General features: G+C 69.4%; 3 protein-coding genes across 4 annotated transcripts; all 3 read right to left on the bottom strand.

Annotated features, from left to right (window-relative positions):
* Positions 1-2,039: 2,039 nt before the first annotated feature.
* On the bottom strand, positions 2,040-7,339 carry UBE2G2 (ubiquitin conjugating enzyme E2 G2). Its single transcript, XM_007536850.3, has 6 exons — positions 7,219-7,339; positions 5,006-5,041; positions 4,887-4,932; positions 2,704-2,822; positions 2,351-2,491; positions 2,040-2,261 (listed from the first exon to the last, which is right to left on the bottom strand). The coding sequence occupies exons 1-6, from the start codon at positions 7,259-7,261 to the stop codon at positions 2,149-2,151; spliced, it is 498 nt and encodes a 165-aa protein (XP_007536912.1). The 5' UTR covers positions 7,262-7,339; the 3' UTR covers positions 2,040-2,148.
* Positions 7,340-9,406: 2,067 nt separating this feature from the next.
* LOC132536458 (small ubiquitin-related modifier 3-like) lies at positions 9,407-13,463 on the bottom strand. Of its 2 annotated transcripts, none has more exons than XM_060184362.1 (4): positions 13,364-13,463; positions 12,500-12,634; positions 11,498-11,668; positions 9,407-9,987 (listed from the first exon to the last, which is right to left on the bottom strand). In XM_060184362.1, exons 1-4 carry the CDS (start codon positions 13,382-13,384, stop codon positions 9,877-9,879), a joined length of 438 nt encoding a protein of 145 aa, XP_060040345.1. In that variant the 5' UTR covers positions 13,385-13,463; the 3' UTR covers positions 9,407-9,876. The 2 variants fall into 2 exon arrangements, with proteins under 2 accessions (XP_060040345.1, XP_060040346.1); XM_060184363.1 differs by having other exon boundaries at positions 9,569-9,987; positions 11,498-11,569; positions 12,506-12,634; positions 13,364-13,411.
* A 2,613-nt stretch (positions 13,464-16,076) lies between these two features.
* Positions 16,077-21,620, bottom strand: PTTG1IP (PTTG1 interacting protein). The gene is made up of 6 exons (XM_007536875.3): positions 21,416-21,620; positions 20,507-20,559; positions 19,898-20,006; positions 19,527-19,704; positions 18,161-18,207; positions 16,077-17,793 (listed from the first exon to the last, which is right to left on the bottom strand). Exons 1-6 carry the CDS (start codon positions 21,495-21,497, stop codon positions 17,747-17,749), a joined length of 516 nt encoding a protein of 171 aa, XP_007536937.1. The 5' UTR covers positions 21,498-21,620; the 3' UTR covers positions 16,077-17,746.
* Positions 21,621-24,576: the final 2,956 nt, after the last annotated feature.

Genomic DNA, 24,576 nt, shown 5'->3' with positions numbered 1-24,576 from the left:
ACCACGGTAGGAGTCGGCCTGGGGGCAGTGGGGCCGTGTCCTACACCGGGCGTGCCCCAGCCTGGCCCCGGCCACCGGCTTCCTGTGGCTCCGGAGTGTGTCATCTCCTGTGAGCAAGGGGTTCCTGCCTCGGTCCCCTCAGCCAGCCGTCTCCACAGCAACCCCAGAGGCCAATTACCCTGTGAGGCCACGAGCTGACTTCAAAGGCCAGGGGGGCTGTAATTAGGGTACCGGGTGGGGAGCCCAAGCAACAGGGAAGCCCAAGCACCCAGAGGCAGGCGGCAGCAACAAAGGCCCCCAGTGTTTGATGTGAGTCACGAAGGGGTGGGGCGGGGACTCCCCGCTGGCCTGCAGACTCGCGCACGGGGTGCTGGGTGGGGCCATGCCCCAGATGGGGTTCTGTGCTGGGGTCCAGCCAAACCCTCACCCAGAATTGGGGGGAAGCGATGCCTGGGTCAGTGTCCCAGCCTGAGGCGCCCCAACCCCCTGCCAGGCGGGGGCCGCACCCCACAAAGGGCCAGGGCGCTGGGGGGCCACAGGGGCGTGAGGGGTGAGGTCCCCACGTGGGGGAGGGCCAGCAACCCGTCAGAAGCCGGATGCTGCCTCGGGCGCCCTGGGTGTGGAGGGACACCCGGCGGGAGGCACGGGCATGAGCGAGCGAGTGAGCGCGGGGCCTGCACACCTGTGCCCCGGGGCCGCCTGCATCACGCCTGTGCTCCTGTCCCCGCTCTGTGCACACAGGTGCGGAGCTGGGCCCTGGCGTGCGACTGCGTGCGGCAAGAGCCGTCTGTGCCGTCGGCCGCAGGGGTCATGGCCACCAGCCCGGGGCTGCAGGTGTGGGGAGGGGGTGGCTGCACGTGCTCTGGGACCTGGGACGGGCAGGCGGGCGGGACTGGGACCCAGCTCAGCCAGGTCCGCCCAGGGTGGGGACAGCGGGGGGCGTCCCCTGTGGCCAGTCTCCGCCCTGAGGCTGGGGGCACAGCCAAACGGCCCTCAGCTTGTGGGGTCCCAACGTGCCGTGGCACATGGACAAGAGTCACGGACAGAACTGAGGACCCCAGGGTGGCCAGGCCGACCGGCCCTACCTGTCTGGGTGGTGGCGGAGCTGGGGCGCAGCCCTCACGACCTGGGCTCCCCAGATGGGGGTCCGGCTGACCACCTGGCCGAGGGCCCCACCCTCTGGGCGCAGAGGTCCAGGTGTGGGGTGCTGAGCCCGGCAGCATGGTGGCTAAATTCAGGGTCCCCTGCGGGTCTCGCTGCGCACGTGAAGGTGCCTGAGGCTGTCAGGCCCACGCTCCTGGGCGCTAAGTGACCGAGGCCCCACCCAGACCCCAGGCTCAGTCGGGTTCCCTGAACCCCACCCTCCACTACAGACGACATGCCCCAGTGTCCTCCCGGCTGCTGGGTGTCCTGGAGGGTGGACCTCACAGCCCCGGCGGGGGGGGTGGGGTGGGGGAGGGGGTGTCATCACTGTGACCCCGACGCCCACCCTGCCCCCATGGCTTCTGCAGACACGCCCTGAGGCCCTGGGACCCTGTCGTGGGGGCGGCCCATGCCGCTGGGGTCCCCAGGGGGTGGGGTACAGGGCCAGCGGGTGCACAGCACGGCCAAGGCTCCTGCCACCCTGAGGTGGGGCTGTGCACACAGAGACGCCTCCCCCAGGGTCCAGCCCCTGGTGGTGGGGAGCCTGGGGCCACCTGGGTGCTCCTGGGGGACAAGGGGACATGGGGGAGGGCGGCATGGGGAGAGGGGGTGGGGGGTGCTGGGAGCCCGGTGGGTCCCTCTGGACGGAGGGCCGAGCAGACGGGCGGCAAGCTCGGCCTATTCCACGGCAACTGGCCCCCGGTCAGGGGCAGACACGCTGACGGCCCTGCTCTCAGACTCACGTCCGCCCTCCCGGACTTGAACCCCCACTGCCCTTTGGTCTGTCCAGATGCCGCCGGGTGCCCGGCTGCTATACAGGTCGGGGGGAGGCCGCCGTCCAGGGCAGGGGCCGGGGGCTCGGGAGGAAGGGGCGCAGAGGAGCAAAAGGCGTCTCCTCGTGCTCAAAGGGTTTATTCCAAAGCCCAGCGCCGGCGGCGTGGGGGGGGGGGTGACAGGCCTGGCGACAGGCCCCCTGGGCAGGCAGGGTATCCGGGTGGGCAGGAGTCACAGCCCCAGCGACTTCTGCGCCAGCCGCCGAGCCACCCTGCAGAACTGCTCCCGGTCGTCCCGCCACAGCTTGGAGGCGTCCACGTTGGCGCCGCTCTCGTCATTGGGCTCTGCGGCGGCCGGTCGACGGGGCCGGTCAGCGGGTCAGCGGGGCAAGCCCCCCCCAGGCACCCGGGGCCTCGCCCGGCGCGGGACCCACCTGCCAGCATGCTGACCACGGACAGCAGGATCTTCTCCACACTCTGCACGGGGCTCCAGCGCTCGGCGCTGCTCTCGTACCCCATGGGGTCGTCACCCGGCGCGTGCAGGATGGAGATGCAGACGCGGCCGTCGGGGTAGACTGGGGGCGGGGCAGGCGGGAGCGGGGGTGACGGGGGGGGGGGGGGGGTGCAGGGGGTGGGGGATGGGGCGGGGAGCACGGGGGGGGGGAGGATGGACATGGGGAGCACACGTGGGGGCCTCGCTGACCCCGGAGCCCATGCAGGAAGGGGCACACCCCTCGCCCGTGGGAGACCCCTCATCGCCCCGCCCGGCACGGGGAGCCCGACTCACTATTGGGGTGGAACATCTCGCAGGTGAAACGCATCCGGGGGGGGCTCAGCGGGTAGTCCAGGGGGAAGCTCAGGACGGCGGGGAAAACGCCAAACTCGAAGCAAGTGTCCTCTGGGCCCCTGGGAGATGGGACGGACAGACAGACACGCAGACCGACCGTGGGCTGAGTCCGCAGCCATCCCCGGCCCCGCAGCCTCACACGTGGGGAACCCCTTCTACCCCGTGCTGCCGGGCAGTGCCCACTGGCTCCTCACCGCCAAGGGACGCCACCAGGGGACACAGGACAGAGGGACGGCACCAGGGGACACAGGACAGAGGGAGGGCACCAGGGGACACAGGACAGAGGGACGGCACCAGGGGACACAGGACAGAGGGACGGCACTAGGGGACACAGGACAGAGGGACGGCACCAGGGGACACAGGACAGAGGACCCCAGTGGGGCACTGGGACCAGTTGGGGCTCCTCTGGCCCAGCTGTCAGAAGCAGCACGTGCAGGGTCACCCAGGTCCCCAGCTCCAGGCCATACCACAGGTGCAGGGTGGCGTCACCTCTCAGCAGGGAGGAGCCTCCGCCCCCTAAGGGTGCCCCGGCAACAGACCCCCAACCCATGCAGGCTCCTCCTGGGGCCCCATGGAAACCCCAGCGGCCCCCTCCCATGCCAGCGAGTCCGGACCAGCCGTGGGGACACCACGGGGGAGGGCCGGGCGCGGGGGTGGCCCAGCTGTGCCGGCCACCTGGTGTCCCTGCGTGGGAGCAGGGGCTGGGCGCCAGCTCAGGCACACAGCAGCCGGCGCGAAGATGGCAGCAGGGACAGTCTGCGGGGCGCCCTCAGCCCTGCTGCAGGGACGGGGTGCAGGGCTGCAGTGACCGGCACGAGCCCTTGAGGGACCTCTGCCTGGGACCTGTGCCAGGGAAACGGAGGGGGGCAGGGTGCTGGGGGAGAGGAGCAGGGTGCTGGGGCAGAGGGTGACAGGGTGCTGGGGGAGAGGAGCAGGGTGCTGGGGCAGAGGGGGGCAGGGTGCTGGGGCAGAGGGTGACAGGGTGCTGGGGCAGAGGGGGGCAGGGTGCTGGGGCAGAGGGTGACAGGGTGCTGGGGCAGAGGGTGACAGGGTGCTGGGGCAGAGTGGGGCAGGGTGCTGGGGCCAAGGGTGACAGGGTGCTGGGGCAGAGGGGGGCAGGGTGCTGGGGCAGAGGGGGCAGGGTGCTGGATGGGGGGGACAGTGCTGGGGCATGGGGGTGGCTGGGCGGGGGGACACAGGGCCTGAGGGCTGAGGATGGCGGGCACAGGGCCCCGGGCAGAGGGCAGATGTTGGCCAGAGATCGGGCTCCTGGGCGTGAGTGGCGGGGCGGGGAGGGTCAGGAGCAGCCCGGGCGGCCACACGTGGTGGGACCAGGCCTGTTCCCGGGAGAGAGGCCCCCCACCTGCCTCGGCGGAGCCACGCCCGGTCGGGACACCCCAGGTGCTGGGCACAGCCGGCACTCAGAAGCTGGGGGGGGGGGGGAGCAGGCATGAGGGACAGTTAAGTCCTTAATCGGGGCTCGGCCGAGAGCGTGTTGTGCAAGGCCTGGCCCCCAGCCAAAGCCCACAAAGCGACGGGGGGATTTCCAGCTCAGCGGGAGGCCCGTGTCACTCAGCACCCCACCACACGCGGTAGGGGACAGGGCCAGGCGATTCGCGCCACTCCCGTGCCCCTCCCCCGGGCCCTCCCCCCCGCCTTGCCCCCACTCCCAGCCCGGCCCCCTCGGGTGACAAAGCCCCCAGGAGCTCCCTGGACAGGAGAGAGGCTGGGGTCAGGGACGTGATGGGGCCATGCTGCCACCCGGCAGGGTCCCTACCTGGCCCGAGAGCGCGGGTGCACCGGGAGGCCAGCCCGGGGCTGGGACACCGCTGGGCCCAGAGTCCCGCCTCACCTCTGGGCCCACGGATCCGAGTTCGAGTCCCGGCACCACCCGGATGGCAGCCGGGGACCCGGGCGACTTCCCCGTGGTGACACACGCGGCCCGGTGCCCCCTGAGGGAGGCTGAGGTGCCTTGGGGTGCCCCCGCCCTTCAAACGGCAGCCCGGGGACCGGCCGCCCGCCCCAGACCCGCGCACGGGCATCCCCACCGGCCAGACCCCAGGCCGCGGACGGCCACCAGGCACCGGGGGCACCACACCTGCCTGGGCCTGGGCGTGACTCACATGATCAGGGCCTCCCACTCGAAGAAGTTCTCCTCGTTCACAGGGCCTGCGGGGACAGGCCGGCTCAGTGGGGGTGGGCGGGTGGACGGCACCCAGGAACCCCGCCGGGCCCCCCTTACCTGCCACGATTCCCTCCGGTGGGTTCAGGGTGAGCTCTGCGGGGGAGAAGCAGGCCGTCACCACGGGGTAGGCGTGGGGGCAGCCGGCGGGAGGGGCCGCGGGCAGAGCCGGGAGGGGCCGTGGAGGTCACTGCGGGCAGGTCCTGCCCCGGCTGTGTGTCCTACCCCGGCTGTGTGTCCTGCCCTGGCTGTGTGTCCGGCCCCGGCTCTGTGTCCTGCGGGCTGTGTGTCCTGCCCCGGCTGTGTGTCTTGCCACCTGGCTGTGTGTCCTCCCCGGCTGTGTGTCCTGCGGGCTGTGTGTCCTGCACCAGCTGTGTGTCCTGCCCCGGCTGTGTGTCCTGCCCCGGCTGTGTGTCCAGCCCGGCTGTGTGTCCTGCCCCGGCTGTGTGTCCTGCCCGGCTGTGTGTCCTGCCCCGGCTGTGTGTCCTGCCCCGGCTGTGTGTCTTGCCACCTGGCTGTGTGTCCTGCGGGCTGTGTGTCCTGCACCAGCTGTGTGTCCTGCCCCGGCTGTGTGTCCAGCCCGGCTGTGTGTCCTGCCCCGGCTGTGTGTCCAGCCCGGCTGTGTGTCCAGCCCGGCTGTGTGTCCTGCCCCGGCTGTGTGTCCTGCGGGCTGTGTGTCCTGCCCCGGCTGTGTGTCTTGCCACCTGGCTGTGTGTCCTCCCCGGCTGTGTGTCCTGCGGGCTGTGTGTCCTGCACCAGCTGTGTGTCCTGCCCCGGCTGTGTGTCTTGCCACCTGGCTGTGTGTCCTCCCCGGCTGTGTGTCCTGCACCAGCTGTGTGTCCTGCCCCGGCTGTGTGTCCAGCCCGGCTGTGTGTCCTGCCCCGGCTGTGTGTCCAGCCGGCTGTGTGTCCAGCCCGGCTGTGTGTCCTGCCCCGGCTGTGTGTCTTGCCACCTGGTGTGTGTCCTGCCCCGGCTGTGTGTCCTGCCCAGTCTGTGTTTCCTGCCCCGGCTGTGTGTCTTGCCACCTGGCTGTGTGTCCTGCCCCGGCTGTGTGTCCTGCGGGCTGTGTGTCCTGTCCCGGCTATGTGTCCTGCAGGTTGTGTGTCCTGCCCCGGCTGTGTGTCCTGCTCTGGCTGTGTGTCCTGTACCCGGCTGTGTGTCCTGCCCCGGCTGTGTGTCCTGCCCAGTCTGTGTGTCCTGCCCCGGCTGTGTGTCTTGCCACCTGGCTGTGTGTCCCGCCCGGCTGTGTGTCCTGCCCCGGCTGTGTGTCCTACCCCGGCTGTGTGTCCTGCGGGCTGTGTGTCCTGCCCCGGCTGTGTGTCCTACCCCGGCTGTGTGTCCTGCGGGCTGTGTGGCAGAGGAAGGGGTGTCCTAGGGGAGTGGTGTCCTGGGGGAGGGGTGTCCTGGGGAAGGGTTGTCCCTGGGGGAGGAATGTCCTGGTGGAGGGGTGTCCTGGGGGAGGGCTGTTCAGGGGAGGGGTGTCCCTGGACACATAGCAAGGGGCAGGACACACAGCCGGGCAGGACACACATCTGGGGCAGGACACACAGCCGGGGAAGGACACACAGACTGGGCAGGACACACAGACTGGGTAGGACACACAGCCGGGGCAGGACACACAGCCAGGTGGCAGGACACACAGCCCACAGGACACACAGCCGGGACAGGACACACAGCCGGGCAGGACACACAGCCGGGGCAGGACACACAGCTGGTGCAGGACACACAGCCCGCAGGACACACAGCCGGGGCAGGACACACAGCCGGGCGGGACACACAGCCAGGTGGCAAGACACACAGCCGGGGCAGGACACACAGACTGGGCAGGACACACAGCCGGGGCAGGACACACAGCCGGGGCAGGACACACAGCCGGGACGGACACACAGCCGGGGCAGGACACACAGACTGGGCAGGACACACAGACTGGGCAGGACACACAGCCGGGCAGGACACACAGCCCGCAGGACACACAGCCCACAGGACACACAGCCGGGGCAGGACACACAGCCGACACACAGCCGGGGCAGGACACACAGCCCGCAGGACACACAGCCCGCAGGACACACCGCCACCCGGCGGAGCCAGCCCCGCACCGGACACGAGCGACCGGACACGAGCGCTGCGGCGCGGGGTCGTCGCTGACCTTTCACCTCCGCGGTGGCGGCGCATCGTCGCCCGGGGTCTCCGCCCCTCCCCCGCCCCGAGAGCGGAGCTGCGGCCCCTCCCGTTGGGCCCGGGGCTGTGGGTCCTGGGTCCGAGTCCGGACTCACGCTTATACTCGGCCATCAGTCGTTTGAGCGCCGTCCCCGCCATCCTGGGACCGCCGCCGCCGCCAGGCCACCTCTGCTTCCGGGTAGCGGCTAGCGAGCACTTCCGGGGCGGGGACTATGTGCCGTCACGGTGCTTAGAGGGCGCGGCTGGAGCGCTGGGGCGGGGCCTAGGTTAGGGGCGCGGCTGGAGCGCTGGGGCGGGGCCTGGGTTAGGGGCGTGGCTGGAGCGCTGGGGCGGGGCCTGGGTTAGGGGCGCGGCTGGAGCGCTGGGGCGGGGCCTGGATTAGGGGCGTGGCTGGAGCGTTGGGGCGGGGCCTGGGTTAGGGGCGTGGCTGGAGCGCTGGGGCGGGGCCTGGGTTAGGGGCGTGGCTGGAGCGCTGGGGCGGGGCCTGGGTTAGGGGCGTGGCTGGAGCGCTGGGGCGGGGCCTAGGTTAGGGGCGTGGCTGAGTTGCTGGGGCGGGGCCTAGGTTAGGGGCGTGGCTGAGTTGCTGGGGCGGGGCCTAGGTTAGGGGCGCGGCTGAGGCTCTGGGTCGGGCACAGAGAGTGCAGGGGCGGTGGGTTGCCGGGGCGGGGCCTAGATGCCGGGTGGGGCCTAGATGCCGGGGCGGGGCCTAGGTGCCGGGGCGGGGCCTAGGTTCGGGGCGGGGCCGAGGCGCCGGGGCGGGGCCGAGGCTGTCTCTGCTCCCCAGGTGCCCGTGGCCCGGGTTCTGGAAGGTTCTGGACCCGCACGCTGGTGCCACAGAACAGGGGCGTGGCTGGGGCAGAGCAGCCTTCCCACGGAGTCCAGGCCCTGCGATGGCTCCGCTCCATCTCATCTCCTTTCCCCTCCCCGCGCGAGGGCAGGGGGCAAAGGCGTGGGGCAGGGGCAAGGGCGTGGGGCAGGGGCGTGTGGCAGGGGCGTGGGGCAGGGGCGTGGGGCAGGGGCGTGTGGCAGGGGCGCGGGGCAGGTTCGCGGGGCAGGGGCAGGGGCGCGGGGCAGGATCGCGGGGCAGGGGCGCGGGGCAGGATCGCGGGGCAGGGGCGCGGGGCAGGGGCAGGGGCGCGGGGCAGGGGCAGGGGCGTGGGGCAGGGGCAGGAGCAAGGGCGTGGTGCAGGGGCAAGGGCGTGGGGCAGGAGCAAGGGCGTGGTGCAGGGGCAAGGGCGTGGGGCAGGAGCAAGGGCGTGGTGCAGGGGCAAGGGCGTGGGGCAGGAGCAAGGGCGTGGTGCAGGGGCAAGGGCGTGGGGCAGGAGCAAGGGCGTGGGGCAGGAGCAAGGGCGCGGGGCAGGGGCGCGGGGCAGGGGCGTGGGGCAGGGGCAGGGGCCACTGAATAAACCCTTAGGGGCCCGGCGGGGACACGCCCACTGGGCACCCACAGCACCATGTGCAAGGACCCGGGTTTGAGCCCCCACTCCCCACCTGCGGGGGACGCTTCCCGACGGTGAAGCAGGTCGTCTACCCCCCCCCCCCCCCCCCCCCCCCCCCCGCTTCTCTGGCTTACGGGATAAAGTACAAAGAAAAAAGACATCGGCCGCCCCGAGCAGTGGATCCCTGGTGCCGGCACCGAGCCCCGCGACGACCCCGCAGACGGAAACCAATCAGCCGTGCAGCCTCGAGAGACAGTTAGTGGTGAGCGAGCGCGGGGCTTTGCTGAGGGCGCTCACCTCAGTGCCCTGGTCTGGGTCTCTGCGGAGCAGCCGGCCGGCAGCAGCAACTCCCCAGTGCTGACTGGCGCAAGGCACCAGGGAACGTCCCAGAGGGAGGAGCAGCCGCTCGCAGCCACTGGCCAGCTGGGCTTCAGGCCGCGTCCGCCCTGCCCGGTGCCGGGAAGACCCAAGTCACCACCAGATCGCCGCGGCGTCTCCCCCGGGGGCACGGCTCCCGTGCCCACCCCGTCCCCCTGCCCCGCGGCAGGCCAGAGCTCTGGCCGGCGGGCGCTCCGGGGATCGAGTGGGGGGGGGGGGGCTCCGCTTGCCGGCGGCGGCTCGGGGAAGGGTCCCGAGAGAGGGCAGCCCCCGCCTCCGGGCCCCAGGCGCCCCAGCCAGAGGACACGGCGCTGGGCGCGGACACGGAATGCCAAAGCACATTTACTGTTTCCAGTGGCCGCCGGGCGGGCCCGCGGACAGACCCACGCCCCGCGGCAGCGGTCGAGGTGGGCGACAGGGACGGCGGGTGCAGGGGGCTTTTTCAGAGCCGGGCGCCTCAGCCTGCCCCCTGCAAGGCACCAGGCCTGAGAGGCTGTGCCCAGTCCCTGCCTGGCGGAGGCGTGGGGTGACCCAGAGCAACGCTGTGGCGCCCGAAGTCCTGGGTTCGAGCCCGGCACCCGGGGCAGCTCTGGGGATGGCGGGGCTGTGTTATCTCTGTCTCCGCTGGGGAGGAGGCAGGGAGGAGCCCTCGGCGTCTCTGCAGACCCGAGGGGTGGAGGGCTGCCCGCTGCCCGCCCAGAGCCGGGCCCGCCGGGGGTGCTGAGCAAGGGGTGAGCACAGTACCCCAAGCGCCGGCAGGGGCGGCCCGGGGGGCACGGCCCGACACGGCCCGGTCAGACACGTGGTGGGGTCGAGTGGGCAGCCCGGCGGCCCCTCCGACCGGGGACTCTGGGAGCAGGGGCGCTGGGGGGCGGGAGGGCTGCTGGGGGCGGCCGTTCAGACCCCCGAGGCCCTGGGAGGGGCAGGGCCACCAGCTCAGGCTAGGCGGCGGGGGCGGCGGGGTCCCACACCCCAGGCTCCCACCCCTCCGGAGCCCCCCGTCTGCTGCTGGAAGACGCCGATGGTGTCCTCGTTTTCCATCTCCAGCTGCCGGGCATGGGGAGGCAGAGACGCGGGGAGACAGAGGTGCGGGGAGGCAGAGACGTGGGGAGGCAGAGACGTGGGGAGGCAGAGATGCAGGGAGACAGATGCGGGGAGACAGATGCGGGGAGACAGAGACATGGGGGAGACAGAGACATGGAGGAGACAGAGACGCGGGGAGGCAGAGACACGGGGAGACAGAGACACGGGGGAGACAGAGATGCGGGGAGACAGAGACGCGGGGAGACAGAGACGCGGGGAGACAGAGACATGGGGAGACAGACGCGGGGAGGCAGAGACGCGGGGAGGCAGAGACGCGGGGAGACAGAGACGCGGGGAGACAGAGATGCGGGGAGGCAGAGACGCGGGGAGACAGAGATGCGGGGAGACAGAGATGCGGGGAGACAGAGATGCGGGGAGGCAGAGACGCGGGGGAGACAGAGACGCAGGGGAGACAGAGACACGGGGAGACAGAGACGCGGGGAGGCAGAGACATGGGGAGACAGACGCGGGGAGGCAGAGACGCGGGGAGGCAGAGACGCGGGGAGACAGAGACGCGGGGAGACAGAGACGTGGGGAGGCAGAGACGTGGGAAGACAGAGATGCAGGGAGACAGATGCGGGGAGACAGAGATGCGGGGAGACAGAGACATGGGGGAGACAGAGACATGGAGGAGACAGAGACACGGGGAGACAGAGACACGGGGGAGACAGAGATGCGGGGAGACAGAGACGCGGGGAGACAGAGACGCGGGGAGGCAGAGACGCGGGGAGACAGAGACATGGGGAGACAGAGACACGGGGAGGCAGAGATGCGGGGGAGACAGAGACGCGGGGAGACAGAGACGCGGGGAGACAGAGACGCGGGGAGACAGAGATGCGGGGAGACAGAGACGCGGGGAGGCAGAGACGCGGGGAGACAGAGATGCGGGGAGACAGAGATGCGGGGAGACAGAGACGCGGGGAGACAGAGACGCGGGGAGACAGAGACGCGGGGAGACAGAGATGCGGGGAGACAGAGATGCGGGGAGACAGATGCGGGGAGACAGAGATGCGGGGAGACAGAGACATGGGGAGACAGAGACGCGGGGAGACAGAGACGCGGGGGAGACAGAGACGCAGGGGAGACAGAGACACGGGGGAGACAGAGACGCGGGGAGGCAGAGACATGGGGGAGACACAGACGCGGGGGAGACAGAGACGCGGGGAGGCAGAGATGCGGGGAGATAAGAGACACAGGGAGACAGAGATGCGGGGGCTGCCGTCAGGGCTTGGGTCCCCACTCACCCGGTGGCCTCCCCAGCATCCAAGTCTCCTCACCACAGGGCCGTGTGGCAGCCATGTGCGTGTGCAGGTGTGTGGGGTGTGTGTTCCCATGTGGGGGAGGCGTGTGTTCCTGTGTGCAGGCGTGTGTGGGGCGTATACCCCTGCGCCCATGAGGGTGAGTGAGTGGCTGGGGCCTCGGGGGCATCTGTGGTCTGGGGGTGTCCGGGGCTCGCCTGGGCACAGGGCCATACCTGCGCGGGGGTGTCTGTCTCTCTGATGGGCTGGCCGTCGAACTGGAACCGGATCTGCTGCATGGACAGGCCCTGCAAGGGGCCGCGGCAGACCCCACTCAACAGCCGTCTGGGCTTCCTGACACACAGGCACCCTGCAGCAATACCCTGCACCCTCACCCTGCACCTGTACTTTGCACACAGTACCAGCACCCTCACCCTGCACCCAGCACCTGCACTTTGCACACAGTACCCAGCACCCTCACCCTGCACCCAGCACCTGCACTTTGCACACAGTACCAGCACCCTCACCCTGCACCCAGCACCTGCACTTTGCACACAGTACCCTGCACCCTCACCCTGCACCCAGCACCTGCACTTTGCACACAGTACCCTGCACCCTCACCCTGCACCTGTACTTTGCACACAGTACCAGCACCCTCACCCTGCACCCAGCACCTGTACTTTGCACACAGTACCCAGCACCCTCACCCTGCACCCAGCACCTGCACTTTGCACACAGTACCCAGCACCCTCACCCTGCACCTGTACTTTGCACACAGTACCAGCACCCTCACCCTGCACCCAGCACCTGTACTTTGCACACAGTACCAGCACCCTCACCCTGCACCCAGCACCTGTACTTTGCACACAGTACCCTGCACCCTCACCCTGCACCCAGCACCTGTACTTTGCACACAGTACCCTGCACCCTCACCCTGCACCCAGCACCTGTACTTTGCACACAGTACCCAGCACCCTCACCCTGCACCTGTACTTTGCACACAGTACCAGCACCCTCACCCTGCACCCAGCACCTGTACTTTGCACACAGTACCAGCACCCTCACCCTGCACCCAGCACCTGCACTTTGCACACAGTACCCTGCACCCTCACCCTGCACCCAGCACCTGCACTTTGCACACAGTACCCTGCACCCTCACCCTGCACCCAGCACCTGCACTTTGCACACAGTACCCAGCACCCTCACCCTGCGCCCAGCACCCTTCACCCGCACCCCACACCCACCTGGCGCTCACAGTAGGCCTTCATGAGCTTGCTGAGTGGGGTCAGTCTCTTGATCTTGAACTGCACCACCGAGCCGTCCTGCCCCGCCACCTTGAGGTTGACGTGGTCGCTCTCCGCCTTCACCCCCTCCTGCAACACGGGTGTCCGGCCGCAGACCCGGCCCCGAAGCCCCAGCTCAGAGGAAGCACGTGCTCTCGAGAGGGGCCGCTGCCGGTGGGGGGCTCCCTGTTGGGGTGTCGCGGCGAGGTGGCGGGGGGGGGGGGGGGGGGGCCTGCGGGGATCAGGTGAGGGAGGGGCGGGGTGCAGGCAGGGTGGCAGAGGGGCGGGCCTCCAGTGTGAGCCCCAGTCGTGGGTCCTGGCAGGGAAGGGCGGCCCAGGACACCCAGCCCGGGGACCTGGAAACAGGAGTGGGGGTCCCAGCGAGGGTCCAGCCCCCCAACCCCGCCCCGCCCGGGCCTTGCCCTGCCCGTCAGCGCCCCCAAGGGAGTCCCAAGAGGCGGGGAGGGGTGGGGCCCAGGGGGCTGGAAGGGGAGACTTGGTGGGCGGGGCCTACTGGTGAGGGGCGGGGCCTGAGGGCTGGAGCCTGAAGGAAGCTTATGGGGCGGGGCCTACGGGTGAGGGGCGGGGCCTGAGGGCTGGAGCCTGAAGGAAGCTTATGGGGCGGGGCCTGCGGGAGAGGGGCGGGGCCTACGGAGACAGGTTGGCCCTGCGGGGCGAGGCGGTCCGCTGGGCGGGGCCTGCGGGAGAGGGGCGGGGCGTGGAGACCCAGACGGCGGCACTAGGCGGAGGGGAGGGGGCCGGCGGGCCTGGGGCGGCGTCGCGATGGGGTGGGGGTTCCGGCGGGGCGGCGGGGCCTACCTTGGGCTTGTCCTCGGCCATGGTGGGGATGGCAGGTCCGCCTCGTCGCCGCTCTCCCGCCGCCAGTGATCGGGGCCGCGCAGGGCCGCGATTGCGGACCGCTGATTGGTCGGCGGGGCGGGGCGCTGCGCGTGCACGAGGCGCGCCCCCGGTGTCGGGAGCGCGCAAGGCCGCTCGCGCTTTCTGGCGGTTGGAAACGCGTCACGGGGCGGAGCCTGCGCGTCCCCGCGGCCACATCTGCGCGCAAACACCCGGGCGCCGGGGGGCGCACGCGGGACTGGGGGTTGAGGTGCGCGGGCCGCACGCGGGACCGAGGCTTTGGGGTGCACGCGGGGCCGGGGATTGGGGTGCACGCGGGGCCGGAGATTGGGGTGCACGGGCCACACGCGAGACCGGGGATTGGGGTGCACGCGGGGCCGGGGATTGGGGTGCACGCGGGGCCGGGGATTGGGGTGCACGCGGGGCCGGAGATTGGGGTGCACGCGGGGCCGGGGATTGGGGTGCACGCGGGGCCGGAGATTGGGGTGCACGGGCCGCACGCGAGACCGGGGGTTGGGGTGCACGCGGGACCGGGGATTGGGGTGCACGCGGGGCCGGAGATTGGGGTGCACGCGGGGCCGGAGATTGGGGTGCACGCGGGGCCGGAGATTGGGGTGCACGCGGGGCCGGAGATTGGGGTGCACGGGCCGCACGCGGGATGGGGGTGCACGCGGGACCGGGGATTGGGGTGCACGCAGGGCCGGGGATTGGGGTGCACGGGCCGCACGCGGGACCGGGGATGGGGATGCACGCGGGGCCGGAGATTGGGGTGCACGCGGGGCCGGGGATTGGGGTGCACGGGCCTCACGCGGGACCGGGGATGGGGGTGCACGCGGGGCCGGGGATTGGGGTGCACGGGCCTCACGCGGGACCGGGGATGGGGGTGCACGCGGGGCCGGAGATTGGGGTGCACGCGGGCCGGGGATTGGGGTGCACGGGCCGCACGCGGGACCAGGGATGGGGGTGCACGCGGGGCCGGAGATTGGGGTGCACGCGGGGCCAGGGATTGGGGTGCACGGGCCGCACGCAGGACCGGGGACTGGGGTCCTGGAGGCCCACTCGAGGGGAAAGCGGGCACGCAGGGCACGGGGACGCGAGGGGGGGGGGCACGCAGCTTTGCGGGCAGCAAGAGGCCAAGCCCGGGGCTCTTCCGCGGGGACGAGCAGGGCCGGGCATCCAAGACCCCAGGGCCTTGTCCCGGCCGCCCCCTCTGGGTCCCAGGCGCATCCACATTTCCGTCAGGGCCGGTGGGCCTGTGAGCCCCCCACCCCCAGGACCAGTGCCTGGAGAGGCAGGTGGCAGGGCTGAGGTGCAGGTTCCATCCCAACTCCATCCTGGAGACGTGGGTTGTGCGCTCAGCACCTGGTGCCGGGACCCCAGCGGGAAGGGACAGCGCAGCCACCCTCGGGCGCACCCATCTGCAGAGGCGGTGTAGGGGAGGCGGCAAGGAGCCTCCAGGTAGCCGCAGAGGGGCACGCACACCCAGCGCACGCGGCAGCGAGGACGATAGCACAGGAGCCCAGGTTGCCCCGCACAGGAGAGGGCTGGCACAGACGCGCCAGGGGTACCTGTACCACCAGCCCAGGTGTGTCCGTGAAGTGGCCATGGGAACCAGGGGTGCACGGCTCTGCTGCCCCTCCCGGGGAGACACCTCAAAGACCTTTAGAGCAGCGCTACCCTAACCTAGAAGCAGTCTCCAGACCAGGGGCAGATGACATCTGCACTCCCAGCAGCCCACTGACCCCAGAAGGGTCCGCAAGACCAGAATCCCAGCCGGGCACAGCACTGCCAGGGACCAGACCCGCCTCCCACCTGTGCTCTGCCCACTGAGCACCTAGACAGTTTATAGAAAGACACCCTTGGGCAGGGGAGACAGCATCATGGTGATGCAAAGAGTCTCTCGTGCCTGAGGCTCTAAAGTCCCAGGTTCAATCCCCACACCACCATAAGCCAGAGCTGAGCAGTGCTCTGGTAAAACAAAACAAAACAAAAAACCCTTATCCCTTTGATTCCAAGAGGCAGAGCCTGTGTCCGGGAAGGGCCCTGCACTCTGCCTGTGGCGTCCTTCCTGGCCACTGCCATTTCCCACAGGAAAGGGGCACCCTGGAGTGAGGCAGTGGGCTCCCTTAGGCACTGGGGCATCATGCATGGGCGAAGCCCTCCTCTGCTATCTGGCCCAGCCCAGCCCAGAGCCTGCTGCCCCTGCCCGCTGCCCCCAGCCCAGCCCAGAGCCTGCTGCCCCCACCGCCAGCCCAGAGCCTGCTGCCCCTGCCCGCTGCCCCCAGCCCAGAGCCCGCTGCCCCCACCGCCAGCCCAGAGCCTGCTGCCCCTGCCCGCTGCCCCCAGCCCAGAGCCCGCTGCCCCCAGCCCAGCCCAGAGCCTGCTGCCCCTGCCCGCTGCCCCCAGCCCAGAGCCCGCTGCCCCCAGCCCAGCCCAGAGCCCGCTGCCCCCACCCCCAGCCCAGAGCCTGCTGCCCCCAGCCCAGCCCAGAGCCCGCTACCCCCAGCCCCAGCCCAGAGCCTGCTGCCCCCACCCCCAGCCCAGAGCCTACTGCCCCTGCCTGCTGCCCCCAGCCCAGCCCAGAGCCTGCTGCCCCCACCCCCAGCCCAGCCCAGAGCCTACTGCCCCTGCCCACAGCCCCCACCCCCAGCCCAGAAGGCAGGCTCAGGCTAGGTAAGCATCAACCATTTATTAGAAGACACCAGGATGAAGGCACGTGAGGCTGGCACTCTTGTCCCCAGGTCACGAAGTGGCACTGACACCAGAGACTGTGCCCCAAGACTGGCAGCAGCCTGAGAGTCGGCCAGGCCCAGGCACCAGCCATGGGGGGGCAGTGCGGGCCACGTAGGTGCCAGAAATGTCCCAACTGCTCTGGCAAGACTACCCTGCTGCCAGACGTCCAAAACACTAGGAGACCATCCAGTTAACTAAGTGACACAGGGATTCTCAGGGCCAAGGATTAGTGCAGCGAGGGGTGGGGGTGTAGTGGACTCGGCCAAGAGCTGGGCCAGTGAGCTGCTCTGCCCTCAAGTGAGCCCCTCCTGTAGTGAGTGTGCTGGTCTCCGTGTGGGGCTGGTCGCCGTGTGGGGCTGGTCGCCGTGTGGGGCTGGTCGCCGTGTGGGGCTGTTCCCTGTGGGGCTGGTCCCCGTGGGCTGGTCCCTTGGGGCTGTTCCCTGTGGGCTGGTCCCCGTGTGGGGCTGGTTCCTGTGGGCTGGTCCCCGTGTGGGGCTGGTCCCTGTGGGCTGGTCCCCGTGTGGGGCTGGTCCTCACGTGGGGCTGTTCCCTGTGGGCTGGTCCCCATGTGGGGCTGTTCCCTGTGGGCTGGTCCCTGTGGGGCTGGTCCCTGTGTGGGGCTGGTCCCCGTGTGGGGCTGGTCCCTGTGTGGGGCTGTTCCCTATGGGCTGGTCCCCGTGGGCTGTTCCTTGTGGGCTAGTCCCTGTGTGGGGCTGGTCCCTGTGGGCTGGTCCCTGTGTGGGGCTGGTCCCTGTAGGCTGGTCCCTGTGTGGGGCTGGTCCCTCTGGGCTGGTCCCCGTGTGGGGCTGGTCCCCGTGTGGGGCTGGTCCCCATGTGGGGCTGGTCCCTGTGTGGGGCTGGTCCCTGTGTGGGGCTGTTCCCTGTGGGCTGGTCCCCGTTTGGGGCTGGTCCCCGTGTGGGGCTGGTCCCTGTGGGCTGGTCCCCGTGGGCTGCTCTGCCCAGCTCTGAGTGTGAGCCCCACCTGCAGTGAGCGAGCTGATCTCCACGTGAGTGGGGTAGGTGTCCCCGTGTGCCCTGGTCCGCACGTGAGACTTTGTCATGAGCTGTGTGGGTGCTCTGGGGTGCAGTGTGAGGCCTGACCCCCTGACCCCGTGCACTCTAAGCCTTGTGTTGTCACTGGCCTGGTCCTGCCTGACCACTGGACAGGACCACCCAGCCGCCACCCCCACTGCAGGGGACACCGTGCCGTGTGCACACGCTGACCGCAGAGCCCTGACCATCGCCTGCGGGCCTGGGGAGGCCAGGACAGTGACAGCAGACGCAGCATGGGGGCTTCCCGGGACAAGGCCTTGGGGCAGGCCAGCAACCCCTCCCCAACAGACAGCTGGGGACACAGACCTCTCACGAGTCTGGGAGACACTGGGGAGGACCGGTCACCTCCCCAGGACCAAGGGACAGGCGGCAGAGGGGGACCCAGGGCTCCCCCATGAGAACAGCAGCCACGCAGCCCAGGCCCCACAGAAGACAGAGAGCCACGGCTCTGGGTTCAAGCGGCTACAGACAGAGCGGACGGCAGGCTGTGGGTGGGGCTGAGCTGGCGCCGGCTGGGCAGGGTGGCAGGCGGGCTGCACAGTGGGTGCCACGGAGCGGCTAGTTGTTCTCGAATCTGGCATAGGGGTTCTCCTCCTTGAACAGACCTGGGGGGGGAGCGAGTTACAGGCAGGGCAGCACGTCCTGCTGGAGGTGGGCAGGCCGGCCTGGACCCGCCCCCTGCAGCCCCTGCTAACGTGACGGGGAAGCCGGAGCCAGGTGGGGCTTTCCCCCAGGGAGGGGGGGGTCGCCGGAGGGCAGGGGACTCGGCAGGCAAGGGGAGGGGGTGCCGGCCACAACAGCCAAGCCAGAAGGGGTCCGGACAGAGGGAACACCGCACCGTGGCCAGGGACGGGTCCTGGGGCAGCGGGCAGGGCGAGGTCCCTCTAGGGGTCCCTTCCCAGGAGCAGAGCCAAAGGCATGAGGCCAGAAGCCCAGGCAGGTCAGCGTGGACGGGGCCTGGCGTGGACTCACCGTACTTCTTCCTGATCTCGTCATGTCTCGACTTCATCTCCGCTCGCCTGCAAGGCAGGGGAGAAGTGAGTGTGGCGGCCCCGGCCCCGGCCGCAGGGAGAGACGCCGCGAGGGAGCTCCCCAAGTCTCCGCGTCTTCCAGGAACTAGAGAGGCGTCCAGGGAGCACTGGGCTCAGTCGGGGTAAAGCCGTGACTTCAGACAAAAGCAAACGGGAAGGAAACACATCCAGGCAGCCGCTGTAGAACGAGCCCTTCGGCGGCCCGGGCTCGACCAACTTTAGAGCGAGCCTCTGAGGGCCCAGGTTCGACCGCCAGCACCACCAACGGCCAGGGCCGAGCAGGGCTTAGGGTGTGTCTTTCCTCTCCTCTCTGTGTCCCAACAGCAGAGGTCCAGCCTGCCAGCATAACGCCTCAGACTCGGCCTCGGGATCTGCTGCGTCTGGAGCTGTAACACTAGCAGCCGGAACTCTCGAGAGCTGCAATGCTGCGACCGTGTTCCCATGACACCAAATTTGGTGGCTTGCCACCAAATCGCAGATCGCAGATGCTACTATGATGCGGGCCTGAACCGCCTGGGCAGACGACCTCACCCAAGTGCCCGGGATCTCACCTCAGAGACCCGCCCCGCTAGACACAGACAGAAGCAGACGGGGGTGTGGATCAGCCTGCAAGTGTCCGTGTCCAGCAGAGAAGCAATTACAGAGGCAGAACTCCCACCTTCTGCTCCCCAACAGGAATTCTGATCCCATCTCCCAGAGGAGGAGTAAATGTTAGGGGAAGACGACCAGAGGGCTCTGAAATCCAACTCCATCAGGACCCGGAGAGAGAAGAGGAAAAAAAGGAAGGACATTTGGAAGTGGGAAGTGGTGTAGGTGTGACTTAGGAAGAGAAGGCAGGGCCAGAGCAAACATGGGCAGGTATATATAAAGGCAGGTCGACAGTTACAGAAAAATAACCGCCCGTATCTGTGATCCCGGGAGAACCGCTGCAGCTTTCAAAGAAGGGACGGGGACATAAAAGCTGATGGTGGGGACAGTATGGAACTAACGCATTATCTTATAATTCCGTAAATCTATATTAAGTCGCTAATAAAAGGATTTCTAGATAATTAAAAAAAAATGAAACAGAACAGAAGGGGACGTGCAGCCCTGGGCCCCAGTGGACAGGCCAGGGGTCAGCTGCTGGAGGATCCCTGTTGTCCCCAGGCGGCTCCCGGACCAGCCTGACTGCGGAGGAGCTGCCAGCCTCCCCGCCAGCCTCCTTGGGGGCAGGAAGCGGAGCCCCGGCAGGCGGCACCCGCCCAGCACCCCGGGGCCACTGACCCCTCCCGCCTGGCTCCTCCTGCCCGACAGCCCGGGGCGCCCACCTCTCCTCCTGCCTCCGGCGCCGCTCCTCTCGCTCGCGCACGGCCTTCTCCTCGCTGCGGTCCGACGCCCGCGGGTCCCGCCTGCGGCAGTAGCAGCAGTAACAGCAGCACAGGGCGACCGCCAGGAGAAGGGAGCCCCCCACCACCGACATGGCGATGATCAGCGCCTCGAAGTTCACTACGGAGCATGGAGGCAGGGTCAGGGGCAGCGCCCAGCCAGCGGAAGGGCAGCACACACCCGGCCACACCGGCAGAAGGGCAGCCCGCGCCCCGCCACACCGGCAGAAGGGCAGCCCGCGCCCCGCCACACCGGCAGAAGGGCAGCCCGCGCCCCGCCACACCAGCAGAAGGGTGTGGAGCCGAGCACTCACCCCAGCACACGCCCCAGCGCGCGGAGCTCAGGCGGCACAGGCCGGCAGGCGGCAGAATCGTGGACACGGGGTAGTCCAGGCACCTGCTGTCCGTGTTGCACCACAGACACTGGCAGACAGGGCGGCGCTGATGCTGAGGGCACCCGGTCCCGGCCCCCGAGACCCAGCCCCCAGTGCCCCCAGCCCAGAGTGACCCCAGCCCCCAGTACCCCCAGTATCACCAGCCCCAATACCCCCAGCCCCCAGTGGCCCCAGTACCCCCAGCAAAGTGCCCCCAGTACCCCAGCACCCAGTACCGCCTGCCCCCAGTACACCCAGACCCCAGTAACCCAACCGCCAGTACCGCCAGCCCCCAGTGCCCCCAGCCCAGAGTGCCCCCAGCTCCCAGTACCCCCAGTACCCCAGCCCCCAGTACCCCCAGCCCCCGTGCCCCCAGCCCCCAGTATCACCAGCCTACAGTACCCCCAGCCACCGTGACCCCAGCCCCCAGTACCCTCAGCCCCAGTACCCCAGCCCCCGTGCCACCAGCCCCGTGCCACCAGTCCACAGTACCCCCAGCCCCCGGTACCCCCAGCCCCCAGTATCCCCCAGCCCCCAGCCCCTGCTCACCGAGACGTTCCTCAGGCAGTCCTGGCAGGTGCGGTTGGTGAACTGGGCGCACTCTGCAGGCAGGACAGACGCCAGGCTCAGGGACAGCGGGACATGGCCAGGTGGGGGTTGACCCTCCTTGGGAATGACTGTAGGGACGGGGACACTCGGGGGACGGAGACACTCAGGGGACGGGGACACTCGGGACGGGGACACTCAAGGGATAGGGACACTCGGGACGGGGACACTCGGGACGGGGACACCCAGGGGATGGGGACACCCGGGGGACGGGGACACTCAGGGGACGGGGACACTCGGGGGATGGGGAAACTCAGGGACACTCGGGGGATGGGGACAGTCGGGGGCTGCACCTGCCCTCGGGCACCTGGTCCCGAGCAACCCACCCACCACGACACCTTCCTCGGACCCGGAACCAGGGCGACCGCCCGGCTGGACCCGCCGGGGACCCCGTCCCCCCACTCCTCCCCTTGTCCCTCTGTCCATCTGTCCCCTCCTTTCCCTCTGTCCCCTCCCTCTGTCCCTCTGTCCATCATCCCCTCCCTCTGTCCGTCTGTCCCCTCCCTCTGTCGCTCTGTCCGTCATCCCCTCCCTCTGTCGCTCTGTCCCCTCCCCGTCTGTCTGTCCCCTCCCTCTGCCCGTCAGTCCCGTCCTTCTGTCCCTTCCCTCTGTTCGTCTGTCCCTTCCCTCTGTTCGTCTGTCCCCTCTTTCTGTCCCTCTGTCCCCTCCCTCTGTCGCTGTCCGTCGTCCCCTCCCTCTGTCCGTCTGTCCCCTCCCCGTCTGTCTGTTCCCTCCCTCTGTCCCTCCCCGTCATCCCCTCCCTCTGTCCCTCTGTCCCTTCCCCGTCATCCCCTCCCTCTGTCCCTCTGTCCCCTCCCCGTCTGTCTGTCCTCTCCCTCTGTCCCCGCTCACCCTGCCCCGCGGCCATCGGGAGCAGCAGCAGGAGCAGCGCGACGCCCCCGAGGGGCCGGCACAGAGCGCCGCCGGACGCCATGGTGGCCAGGGCCCGCCGGTCAGCCTCCGCGGTCAGCCGGTCCGTCCGTCCGTCCGCCGACACCCACGCCGAGCCTCCGCCCCGGGCGCCGGAAGCGAACAGCCGCCGACTGCGCTCGCGCGGCCCCGCCCCCGGCCCAAGGCCCCGCCCCCTCGTGGGCCCCGCCCCCGGCGCCTTCTGACCCAGAGCGCCTGCGCGCGCAGTTCCGGGGCTCGAGAGCCAGTGCGCCTGCGCAGTCCGACAGCGCGCTTAGGGCCGAGCGCGCCTGCGCAGGAGGCCATGGCGCCCAGCAGCGGCGGGGGGCGGCAGGTGTCTCGGGGAGGGCACCGGTGGGACCCGGGTCTCGATCTCAGAGCCGCGAGGCCTCCACCGGGGCGGCCCGGCGGACGGGATGGAGAGGGGCCCCGGCCCCATGTTTGCGCCCCATCATCATCATCACCCCAGCACATGACCCGGCCCCACTCGCTGCCCCCAGTCCCGGCGCGCCCGGCCATTGAGACCCCCAGCCATCCACATGCCCAGCCGCTGAGACCCGCAGCGACCGACACCCCCAGCCACAGACATGCCCAGCCCTCGAGACCCCAGACGCCCCCAGCCCTCGAGACCCCCAGCCATTGAGACACCAACCAGCCAAAACCCCCAGTCTTTGACACCCCCATCCATTGAGACCCCAGATGCCCCCAGCCACTGAGACCCCAGATGCCCCCATCCATTGAGACCCCAGATGCCCCCCAGCCACGGAGACCCCAGATGCCCCCAGCCACTGAGACCCCAGACGCCCCCAGCCACTGAGACCCCAGACGCCCCCAGCCACTGAGACCCCAGACGCCCTCAGCCACTGAGACCCCAGACGCCCTCAGCCACTGAGACCCCAGATGCCCCCAGCCACTGAGACCCCAGATGCCCCCAGCCACTGAGACCCCAGATGTCCCCAGCCACTGAGACCCCAGATGCTCCCAGCCACTGAGACCCCAGATACCCCCAGCCACTGAGACCCCAGATGCCCCCAGCCACTGAGACCCCAGATGCCCTCAGCCACTGAGACCCCAGACGCCCCCAGCCCTCGAGACCCCAGACGCCCCCAGCCCTCGAGACCCCAGACGCCCCCAGCCCTCGAGACCCCAGACGCCCCCAGCCCTCGAGACCCCAGACGCCCCCAGCCCTTGAGACCCCAGATGCCCCCAGCCCTTGAGACCCCAGATGCTCCCAGCCATTGAGACCCCAGATGCCCCCAGCCACTGAGACCCCAGACGCCCCCAGCCATTGAGACCCCCAGCCATTGAGACACCAACCAGCCAAAACCCCCAGTCTTTGACACCCCCATCCATTGAGACCCCAGATGCCCCCCAGCCACGGAGACCCCAGATGCCCCCAGCCATTGAGACCCCAGATGCTCCCAGCCACTGAGACCCCAGATGCTCCCAGCCACTGAGACCCCAGATGCCCCCAGCCACTGAGACCCCAGATGCCCCCAGCCACTGAGACCCCAGATGCCCCCAGCCCTTGAGACCCCAGATGCCCTCAGCCACTGAGACCCCAGATGCCCCCAGCCACTGAGACCCCAGACGCCCCCAGCCATTGAGACCCCAGATGCCCCCAACCATTGAGACCCCAGATGCTCCCAGCCATTGAGACCCCAGATGCCCCCAACCATTGAGACCCCCAGCCATTGAGACACCAACCAGCCAGAGACCCCCAGTCTTTGACACCCCCATCCATTGAGACCCCAGATGCCCCCCAGCCCCTGCACCCCCAGCCCCTGAGACCCCAGCGACCTCAGCCACTGAGACCCCCAGCCATTGAGACACCAACCAGCCAGAGACCCCCAGTCTTTGACACCCCCATCCATTGAGACCCCAGATGCCCCCCAGCCCCTGCGCCCCCAGCCCCTGAGACCCCAGCGACCTCAGCCACGGGGTCCCAGGCCCGGTCCCCAGGGTGCTGTCTCCAGCAAGAGGGGGTCTTTCCGGGGACGGGTAGCACATGGCAGCAAGCTGAGGACCTGGGTCCGAGCCCTGGCATGTGGGAGGGAGCGCGCGGTGGGGCAGCGCTCTGGGGCTCTTACCCCTGGAAGCTAAGGGGAAGCCCCCCAGCTGGCTGGGTTGGGACCACCCGGCCACAGAGATGTCCCCGCGGCCAGAGTGGAGGAGGCCATGGCCCAGGTTCTGGAATCTTCCAGGATGGTGGGCATCCCGATGCTGGGGTCACTGTCAGCTCCTGAGGAGGAGGGAGCTCTGGGGACCTGGGGGAGACTGGGAGGGACCTGGGGCATGAGTCTGGGACTGGGGGGCTAGGGGGCTGGGGGAGGCCTAGCAGGGGCTGGGGGCCCTAGAGGGAACAGGGGATCCTGGGGCCTGAGTCTGGGACTGGGGGGCCCTGGGGAGGCCTAGAGTGAACAGGGGATCCTGGGGCCTGAGTCTGGGACTGGGGGCCTAGGGGGGCTGGGGGAGGCCTAGAGGGAACAGGGGATCCTGGGGCCTGAGTCTGGGACTGGGGAACCCGAGGTGGGGCTGGAGGAGGCCTAGCAGTGGCTAGGGGCCCTTGGGGGCTGGGGAGCCCTAAGGGCTGTGTTTGAGACTAGAGGACCCTAGCTGGGGTTGGGAGGCCCTATAGGGTACTGGGGGGCCCTAGGAGGACCTATCAGGGGCTGGGGAGCCCTTGGGGGGTTGGGGGGCCCTAGGGGGACTGGGGGCCCTAGAGGTGCTAGGGGGTCTTTTAAAAAATATTTATGTATTCTCTTTAGTTGCCTTTGTTGTTTTGTTGTTATAGTTATTGATGTCCTTGTTGGATAGAACAGAGAGAAATGGAGAGAGGAGGGGAAGACAGAGAGGGGGAGAGAAAGACAGACACCTGCAGACCTGCTTCACCGCCTGTGAAGCGACTCCCCTGCAGGTGGGGAGCCGGGGTCTCGAACATGGATCCTTCCGCCGGTCCTTGTGCTTTGCGCCACCTTCGCTTAACCCGCTGCGCTACAGCCTGACACCCGTTGCTGGGGGGTCTAGCAGGGGCTGGGAGGCTGGGGGCCTTTGGGGATGCTAGGGGGCCCTTGGAATTGTGTCTCAGACTGGTGGGCCCTAGG

This window comes from Erinaceus europaeus, unplaced genomic scaffold (genome assembly GCF_950295315.1).
Source record: "Erinaceus europaeus unplaced genomic scaffold, mEriEur2.1 scaffold_707, whole genome shotgun sequence".
NCBI lineage: Eukaryota > Metazoa > Chordata > Mammalia > Eulipotyphla > Erinaceidae > Erinaceus > Erinaceus europaeus.
Note: the sequence above shows the minus strand (reverse complement) of the source record. Positions and strands in the feature narration are given on the sequence as shown.

Excerpts from the sequence above, each read along its gene's own strand:
- UBE2G2 (XM_007536850.3), bottom strand. The coding sequence starts at position 7,261 with ATGGCGGGGACGGCGCTCAAACGACTGATGGCCGAGTATAAGC. Across the intron at positions 5,042-7,218 it reads ACTGATGGCCGAGTATAAGC|AGCTCACCCTGAACCCACCG; the intron begins GTGAGTCCGGAC and ends TCTCCCCCGCAG. Across the intron at positions 2,492-2,703 it reads CGAGATGTTCCACCCCAATA|TCTACCCCGACGGCCGCGTC; the intron begins GTGAGTCGGGCT and ends CCCCGCCCCCAG.
- LOC132536458 (XM_060184362.1), bottom strand. The coding sequence starts at position 13,384 with ATGGCCGAGGACAAGCCCAAG. Across the intron at positions 12,635-13,363 it reads TGGCCGAGGACAAGCCCAAG|GAGGGGGTGAAGGCGGAGAG; the intron begins GTAGGCCCCGCC and ends CCCGTGTTGCAG. Across the intron at positions 11,669-12,499 it reads ACTGTGAGCGCCAGGTGGGT|TACAGGTGCAGGGTGAGGGT; the intron begins GTGGGGTGCGGG and ends CTGTGTGCAAAG.
- PTTG1IP (XM_007536875.3), bottom strand. The coding sequence starts at position 21,497 with ATGGCGTCCGGCGGCGCTCTGTGCCGGCCCCTCGGGGGCGTCGCGCTG. Across the intron at positions 20,007-20,506 it reads ACTGCCTGAGGAACGTCTCG|TGTCTGTGGTGCAACACGGA; the intron begins GTGAGCAGGGGC and ends CCTGTCTGCCAG. Across the intron at positions 17,794-18,160 it reads CGAGATCAGGAAGAAGTACG|GTCTGTTCAAGGAGGAGAAC; the intron begins GTGAGTCCACGC and ends CTCCCCCCCCAG.